General features: G+C 38.4%; 1 protein-coding gene across 1 annotated transcript in view; it reads right to left on the bottom strand.

The window, feature by feature from the left end:
- Positions 1-208: 208 nt before the first annotated feature.
- si:dkey-11f4.7 (piezo-type mechanosensitive ion channel component 2) overlaps positions 209-9,268 on the bottom strand; it is a 45,918-nt gene continuing 36,858 nt past the window's right edge. Inside the window, 19 exon segments of the mRNA XM_027009801.2 lie at positions 209-698; positions 1,163-1,364; positions 1,473-1,552; positions 2,127-2,243; positions 2,811-2,980; positions 3,149-3,241; positions 3,363-3,551; positions 3,870-4,017; positions 4,858-5,016; positions 5,344-5,558; positions 5,671-5,818; positions 6,024-6,156; positions 6,301-6,499; positions 7,024-7,212; positions 7,393-7,651; positions 7,835-8,092; positions 8,339-8,539; positions 8,718-8,896; positions 9,225-9,268. The exon segment at positions 9,225-9,268 is cut by the window's right edge and continues 123 nt beyond it. Coding sequence (XP_026865602.2) covers positions 443-698; positions 1,163-1,364; positions 1,473-1,552; positions 2,127-2,243; positions 2,811-2,980; positions 3,149-3,241; positions 3,363-3,551; positions 3,870-4,017; positions 4,858-5,016; positions 5,344-5,558; positions 5,671-5,818; positions 6,024-6,156; positions 6,301-6,499; positions 7,024-7,212; positions 7,393-7,651; positions 7,835-8,092; positions 8,339-8,539; positions 8,718-8,896; positions 9,225-9,268 — 3,239 coding nt within the window. The 3' untranslated portion in view covers positions 209-442.

Raw genomic sequence — 9,268 nt, 5'->3', positions numbered from 1 at the left:
TTTTATTATGTTGCAATTACAATTAAATAGTGAGATTAGAAACCTAAATGAAAAGGACACATGCAATGTAGGAATGCTGTTAGGATACATATCATTACATATCATACCTATGTCACAACAATGAGGAAAAGTCTCATGCTAAATGTTGGTAACTCAGTAGTTTGATGATCTATTATCTACTAAAATTATGTCCTTAATAATATAATTTGATGGATTGAGACATTTATTCTTCCTTAGAATCTGAATTCACCTCTATTAGTTGAGTGTCCAGAAATGGTCAGGAGGATGCAGAGAATTCTCATTTGGCAGTATTCAAAACAAGGAACATTATGTTTGAAGGTAAAATCAGATGGAAAGCTGATATATACAGAAAATAGAGCGCTGTCTTGGTACAGTACTTTATAAAATTGTACTGTGAACACTGAAGGAGTTCTAAGAAATTCTAGTCATTTTTCTTTTCCTGGGTCATTTTGATCATGGTTTCAGGTGAACGGTATAAGAAGATAAGCTTCTCAAATAGCTGTTCCTCTAGCTCCAGCTCACCAGTTTCCCGGACAACAAAAATGTCGGTGCACAGCTTAAGCACACGGTCCACATTTGGAAGCTCTTCGAACATGATGGAGCGTGATATTCCATTAAAGAACTCTCGTACAAACTTACCAATCACAAGCACCACTGACATGTAAAGCCCCATGATGCTGTGCAGAAAAGAACAAGATCAGAGATCAGAGACAAAATAGAATTGTTATTTTCCATCATATTTAAATCTGAAAAAAATATGCAATCAGAATTTTTAGAATTTCTCCACTTGTTTCTGTACTCTAATAGTACAACTTGCTATGTTATTGTTGGCATTAACTGTGACTTTACTGGTTTAAAGATGAGCTAGGATCAGTGTGCATGGAGAGGAAAAGAACAAGAGAGAAAAGATTAGGAAAAACTAGACAGGTGGACCAAAAAAAAAAAGAAAACTGAAAAAGTAAACACAAAAAAAAGAAAGGGAGAAAGGGGGGCAAAAGGACCATGGAAGCAGGGACTCAAGAATTAGTCAAAATGCAGACATTACCAAAATCATATTTGATCACAATCCTATTTCATTACATTAGCCTACATATATAACATGCAATACATCATAAACAGAGAAACCACAGAGTCTTCTCACCCATATCCAGCTAAGAAACCCAGACTTGAAGGACTGACTTTATCATTAAAAACCACAATCTCGATGTTCTGGCACTTCATTGGTGAAGAGCCTGGAGTGCACTCTTCCACCACCCACCACTGGGATCCTTGTGTCCCTGCACTCTCATTGGTTTGTCGCAGTTTGAGGGACAGTGGGCGGAAGAAGGCGAAATGAAGGTCATCTGGGCGGGTGGAATGCTCTGCGAATCAGTTCGTTACAGCTGTGACATTAAACCATGTCTGACTGTGAAGTCATTATTACTATATTCATTAAGATGTAAACGCCTTACCAATGATGAGACGATGTGGCATTTTAGCCTCTGGTCCAGAAGAGCCTCTGATATATTTGGGAAGCAGATTTTCAATGATCCTGCCAGAAATCACAAGATGCAAGATAGTAAAGGCATGATATCTCCCTGTTTGGCTTACATAGGAGCACATTTTTGCAAAAAAAAAAAAAAAAAAATCAACATTCATTAAATTCTTCTGGAGTGTAGCCAGATACAAATAAATTTACATTTGCTCTTGATAGCTCATTAAAAGGTTAATTCAAATTATATAATAAATACTTTACTGTAGTACTAAAAGGTCTTTTACATTTTTTTATTTAAACTCTGCTTAGCCCTTTAATGCATTGATTTAATTCTTTTTTCTTTATTAATGTCTGAAATGTAATGATTTTTTCAAACAAGACCTGTTTACACTAATCTAAATTAACAAGTTCATGTATATTTAATGTATCTAAAGTTAAATTTAAGGAATAGACAATACATTGGAGCAAACATTGTGCAGAAACACAAACACATTAATGCTTATTTCATGGCAGTTAAAAGTTCTAAAAAAACTTTTTTGTACATAACTTAGAATTTGCTCCCTGTTGGAGTATGTGTGAGAGAGTGAGTAAAAGAAACACAGGAAAGGATGGTATTAGAGTATATGCTTACACAGAATTATTCCATCTACCCTGGAGCATGTGGACAAGACTATCTTTCAGCTCTTGGTCCTCATACTTCACCGTGTGTTCACCAACTGTTTCTACATTGGCTATCAGGGATGCATTTCTGCCAATAAAAAGGTGCCAAATTAAAACAGTGATAAAACAAGAAGTTAAAAACAATAACTGTTTCTGAATTGTGCTTATAAATCAGCACTGCAAAGACGTTTCATAGTGTTACATAAAGTGTTATAGCAAGTATTGTTCAAAGTGAATCTTGCCCGACAATGTCATTATCATAACCAGGAATGTGTAGAGAATGCCTGTCACTTGAATTGGCAACAAACTCCACCATCCAGGGAAAAACTACTGGCGTTGCAGAAAATGACTCATTCATCTGTAGCTATGAGTCATATCCTGTCTGCCTAAATGATCTGAAATACATTGGCATAAAACACACCAAGGGCTGCTTTGCTTTATGACCAAACATTAACTCAAAACCTATGGGAATACTTTTATATCAAACAGTGCTTTTATTCCAATGTGCCTAAAAATACAGAAAGGTTAAAGGTGACATTCTTTACTTTTTTAAAAATAATATTTAAAGCAAACTTCTTGAGTATATGGTAATTTTGCTATCATAGTCCCAGTGCTTTTGTTGAAAACCATGTTTTGTTATGTATGTGTGCGTTACCTCAGTAATTTCCAGCGCAATGTGATATAAATATGTGAAGAACTGCTGAGTTCATGGATCATGGCTTCTCGGCTGGCCGGACTGATACTCCATAGCAAACTGGCATCACTTTTAATCTTTGCAATTACTATGTCCTCTGCCATGTAGTTTACTATGAACTGCATTGCAGACTAGTGGAGACATACGAAAGAGAGTGAGAGATCAAGTAACCAAACATGCACTAGCTACATCACTCAAATTCTTGTTATTACTAACAATCCATTTCTTTCAAGAAAGCTAGAGAGACTGTAGTTCATTTTGTTAGTAAATTCAATGTTTCTTAATGGGTGATGTTTTACCGGTTGGGTAGCATAAATGTTAGTCATCTTGTGGTATGCAGATTCAGAATAAGGAACTAGATTTTGCTCTTGGGCACTCATGGTGAATAAAGGCTAGAATGCATAAAACAAATAGAGGATGAAAATGAGAAAGAAAGTAATGACATGAAATGAAGAAGCACGTCAGTAATGTGCCACCAAACAAATGTTGCAAAAACAATGTACAATCACAAACCTCATATCCTGCTATGCTAAGCTGGATGGAAACATCTAATGGCTGATTGGTTACTCCAGCTACAGATTTGACCAATGACATGAAGAGCAGTGGAAACCAAACAATACATATGAGGGCAAAAATGATTAAGCCTCCCATGCCATATTTCACCACCTTCTTCTTCTTCTGCCCCGGGGTGTGGGGGTATTTCTACACACAATGACAGAGAGAGGGGAACACAAAATAGAAACTCTTTTAAATCTTTCCTAAGATGAATAATACACAGAGCATTTTTGAAATTACTGCTTTTATTCTGTCTGCAGCAATAATGAAGAGCTAAAGATTATGATAAACAACAGATGGGCTATAGTCTATTCCTATATCCCTGTAATGATGAAAAAATTCTAAAAAATATTCTAACAAAATGAGTGGCGAGCATAGACTGCATTTTCATAGACCTGATATTTTCATGTTACTCATTATCAGGTCTTCAGCATTTTCACAAAGTTGATGTACACTTCTTTATACCTTCTCTGACTCCCTCCAGCACTTGAGAATGAAGATATTGGCATAGATGTCCTCCACACAGATCCAGTTGGACAGGCTGAGGGTGGTATCTGTCCATACCCAGTCCATTACTGCCCGCAGCTCGGTTAGAAATGGAACCAGGCGGAACCTGAGAGGGAAGGACATGACCCAAAACAGTATGTAATTAGAAATGGAATATGGAGAATTTGGCTTGGCTTGGTACTGAAACCAATAGTTTCAAGTTTCAAATTTCAAGTTTGGTTTATTTGTCACATACATACATTGTGTATTGTCATACACAGTATAACTCGCAGTGAAATGGTTTGAGAGTGCTCTGTCCAAACTGAGGAAAACAAAACAGGGGTGCATAGAGAAATATATATCTATATATATACAAAATATATTAACAATGTATGTACAATATATGTATATTATGTTTATATACACAATGTACAATGGATATGTATATATGTATGTACACAATACGAGTGACTGCTGAGTCACGTTAAAAATATGATAGAGATACATTTACACTTACATATAATCTCTTACAACATAACTTTCATAGTAGTTTTAATGTATTTGCTGAATAATTAATAGATGTTTCTGAATAGTATTCCTTAAGATTAATAACTAAATAAAAAATACATTAACGTGTACATTAACAGCATATCACCATGCTATGCCTATGCATGTCATGCATGTCACTTTAATATATAACTGTGGCAAAAAGTCTCCTTCAGTATGACAAAAACATGAAGGACCACAACTTGTGAGCATTCTGAATGTGAAAAGCCAACAGATGCATTTATATCAGAAACAGTTTACTGTACTTTGATGTCTCCTCCTCCAGCTTTTAGTCCTATAGGTTTTCATATGAGCTGCCTAATAAATCCATATATATATATATATATATATATATATATATATATATATATATATATATTCATACATGGTTTGTGGTCTATGTGGTGTGGGTGGCACTCACCCCTGGAAGAGAAACAGGTTCATGTAGTTGTAGTTCTTAGTGAGAAAGTTGCCGAGGACTCGGTTGGGATAGCCACATTTGATCTGGTACGCTGACAGACCAAAGTAGATGCACTTCACAAAGTACCATAGCTGTGCAACCTGGTTTCTGTTGAATCTCCTGCAACATGAGGGGGTTGAACAGAAAAGTTGCTTAGGCATAACCAAGTTTTCTCAAATCATAACACGGATGTGAATGTCTGTAGTTAGGAAATCAGGAAATCAGCAAGATATGTTTTTCATGATGTATAGTTGCCAATGTCATTACAAATGTATTGAAGGAGAGAGTCACTGAAGAGACTATTATCAGCAAATAGTTTAAAATTTGTTTAAATGGTGGATGTCTAAAATATGCAGTGGAATCAAATGCATAGCACTTTAAATTTAAATAAAAGGAAAGCAGTTGGTTATAGCTCGAGTTTTGCAAAGATGCAGAGTTATCACTGACCTCTCGGTGACCCCAGGTAGGATGAAGAACATCCAGAAGTGGATTCCAAACACAAGAACCACCTGGAACACACACTTTCCCAGCAAGGTCTTACGCAGGTAGAGTGCACGATCTACCACCATGGTGCCAAACTGGATGAGCAGCATGACCAGGAAGGCTTCAGGTACCTGGTCCTCCGAGAGGGACTCGGTGATGTCTGCTGCAGCACTATGTTTCTGCATCCACAGGCACAGTAATGAGTCAAGGTGCTGTGTTTTATTTTTAACAATGTTAAGTATGTACACTCGATGGAAAGGAAACAAGATAAATGTATCGAATCAGCCTCACCCCGAAAGCCCAGTAGCCGAAGATGATGATGATAAAATTCACAACATCGACCAAAAACATTAGAGCATACACATCACACACAGGGCTGTACTCAGGATGAATGATGTCATAGAAGAACTGCCTGATGGGTAAATATATGTGCAGACCGCTAGGGAAAGAGAAAACCAGCTGAAACTGCATGGCAATCGGCAAACTTTTAAAAAGGTCAACAGTATAATCTGCAAAATTATGCCTAATTTACGAAGTGAAAGGGATCAAAGTCAAAAACAACACAGGCAAAAGATATCTTTAATATGTTATAGTGCTATATATTATAGTGAGGTTTAAAATATGGGATGCAAGCGAATCCTCACACTTCTATAATGGCAGCCTTAGCATCCAGCATTCTCTCTCTGATCTGCTGTTTGAGCTGCTCTTTCCTTGATAAAGGCACTTTGGGCTGGCATGTCTTCTTCTTTGAGTGACGCCTCTTCAGTTGCTTAACATCTGCTGAAAATACGCAAAAGATTAACATACAGCAGTGCAGACTTGGTAGGTGTGACTTCAATGCTTTAACTCTTGAGTTTTGGTTCTGTTTGACAACTCTTACAAACACAAATACATGGACTGTACACACAGACACACACTCACCATGGCTCACAGAGCTCCTGCCTCCTCTCTGTCTGCAAAAGAGAGAAGCAGTGGACGTCTGGAGCGGCTGGAAGAGGAGGCCTCTTCTTGTCTTTTCTCCACCTCCTCCTCCACTCATCTTTTTCCTCTCCGTTTTCCTCTTGAGCTTCTTAAAGAAGTCAGGCATCTCCACCTCCTTGTTGTCCCAGAGGCCATGGCACTGGAATCACAGAACAGTAAAATACAAAACTTATACTTTGGCTAAAGGTAGGGTCACTGATAGCTGACACCTTTGAATACACTGGAAAAAAGGGGCCTTCAGGGTTTATTATTATTTTAAAGGCAGGACGTTGGTGAGACAGACATTTCTGCCAGTGAGGTTTGCCAGGATGCAAAAATTGTACTTCACCCTGTAGAGTTTCAAAGAGACAGCCTTTACAACTTGCCATCCCATACCTGGCATGTACCCTGTGAGCGTGCCCTAAAGCAGGTTGTGCTTCTACCAACATGTTTTCAGTTTTGCCAACTATATCTGTGCCATCTCTAACATATTTATATATTTAAAGCTCATAAATATAGGGGAAAAAAACTATTTTAGATATATATTAGATGAAAATTGGCTCTTGCAGCTCTAATCGTACAGCCAACGTGCCAGTTGTTATTCATCCAGTGTGTTTTTGGAATTTTCCAAGTCACAAACCACTAACTGAGTCTGAATCTACATGACCAAAGTGGCATGAGCACCCTAAGGATGGAACGGTGAAAGAAGAGAGCGAGGAGCTGGATGAGGTCGAACAGAACATAGCCGTCTTTCTTCTCCACCCCCACAATGTTGGGCACAGCAAACGGACGCTCCGCATTAATGCCCCGATACGTTGAGGTGGTCCACGGGAAGAAACCAAACTGGAAGAGGTACTTCACCACAACTGTGAGCTGAGAAAGAGAGAAGAAGAGAGAGGGATTATAATGGCTGGAGAATCAATTATATCTCACACGTGAAGCGTAGCTCATTATAACTGACCCCAAAAGATTTTTTAAAAACAACTATGGGGAAAAAAAGGGACTATATCTAGATAGGTCAGGCCTGCAGTGGTCACATATCCATGCGCTGACCTCGGTGTACATGATGGCTGTCATCCAGAATCGCTTAGTGGGCCGTGGCACTGAGAGCATAGCCCAGAGGAAGATGAGGATGGGGAGGAAGAGTGTGAGCAGAGAGGCAGACACCATGTGGTTGAGGATGATGACAAAGTAACAAAGCATCTCTGACTGGGAGACCATTGTGTCATAGAGGGCAAAGATGAGTCGCAGGGGCCGTGGTAAGGAATGGTAGAACTTATCAGACTCGTCAATCTCGGGGATCTGAAAAACACTTTAGGAGGTTTGGGAATATGTTTTCATGAATAAACTGGTATAGATCAGATACAAAATATATGTGTGCATACATGTATGAAGAGGACAATTCAAACAGAGAGAGAGAGAGAGAGAAAGACAGAGAGAGAGAGAGAGAGAGAGAGAGAGAGAGAGAGAGAGAGAGAGAGAATGTGTATCTTACTTGTTAAGCAGCAGTTCACTGGCAGTTAGTGCCCTGGTCTCCTGACTAAGGGCCTGAGATTCTGGAATGTTCTTCTGTTTCACTTCAATGGCCAGAGAGTTCAGTGATAAGGATTTATGGAAAATGTGTTTATTTTCTCTTTGCTCCTCCTCATCCTTTTCTCCTGTCTCCTTGTCATCTGCATCCTTATTTTCCCTTGGACTATCCATTTGACCTTCTTCTTTATCATGTTCTCTTATGGCATATGAATCTTCAGAACTTCAGGGTGGACAAAAATGCATGAAATGCACTTACTGCTAGACTAGGCAGGTAATGTTTTAAAAGTTGCTATTTTGAGCTAAAGTGCAAGTATGCTTTCTTGGGGTGTATAAATAAAATGTTTAACTTTTTGTATTTTTCTTCAATAAAATATTTGACAGCAGTTACATTGTTAAAATGTAGTATATTATTTTGCACTATCTCTGACTAAATGGAACAGACTATTAAACAGTGGCTTTGAAGTACAGTAGTAAGTCTTACTCTGGTAAAGGTTCCTGATCACATGAGGTCTTATCTGTATTGGCAGATGTGAGGAGTTTGCGACGTAGCTGTTCAGCAGGAGTTGGGAGGGGGTGTTGATCAGCTTTGGGTGAAGTCAAGCAGGATTCATCAGTGTCATCTTGAGTATTCTGACGTGATCCCAGCATGGTCTCATCGGTCAGACAACTGAAAAACAAGCATACCGACAAACACAATAATAATAATTAAAAAAAAAACTACAGTGGTATTATATATGAAGCTGATTCCAGGGTTTAGTCCATATATTACTCAATACATAAAAAGTAAAAAGTAAGATATTAGGTATTTTCCATATATAATGTACCTTTTTTTCAGTATTAGGTACCTGGAGAAGCTGCTGCTCCATGAGGCTTTAGAGTTAGCGCTCTTTAGCTTAGCATAGCCGTGAGCAGTGACCGGGGTAGCAGGTGCCATCAGCTCCTCACTGGACATCATCTGGGTGCTCTGTCTGGAGAGACGGTTCTGGTAGAACTGAAGAATACTGTCGTGGGTCACCTCTCTGCCCTGAAGAAAGAGAGAGAGAGGTGAGAGAAAGGAAAGAGAGTGTGGAAATGGAAGGAGAAAGAGCTGTACCTAGCCAAACCATTATTTTTCAGAGTGAGAAAAAATGTATGTGCATGCTTAATTCCTACTCACACTTCCTAGTCACACTTACTACAGAGATAAACCACAACAATGCATATTCCAATGGAAAATAACCTCCCATTGCTAATAATGAACTATGCATGAATCACAATGGAAATGATAAAGTAGTATTACTGACTATTTAAATTTATTTACAAAAAATATCTCTAAATTAAATTCTTTCTAGATTGAAGACTGAACCATACACCTTATTTTGTTGCTGGTCCAGAAGTGCTCGCTCCAAAAGCAGCA

Source organism: Electrophorus electricus, chromosome 18 (assembly GCF_013358815.1).
Source record: "Electrophorus electricus isolate fEleEle1 chromosome 18, fEleEle1.pri, whole genome shotgun sequence".
In the NCBI taxonomy this organism is placed as follows: Eukaryota; Metazoa; Chordata; class Actinopteri; order Gymnotiformes; family Gymnotidae; genus Electrophorus; species Electrophorus electricus.
The sequence above is the reverse complement of the archived record's forward strand: the minus strand, read 5'-3'. Positions and strand labels throughout refer to the sequence as shown.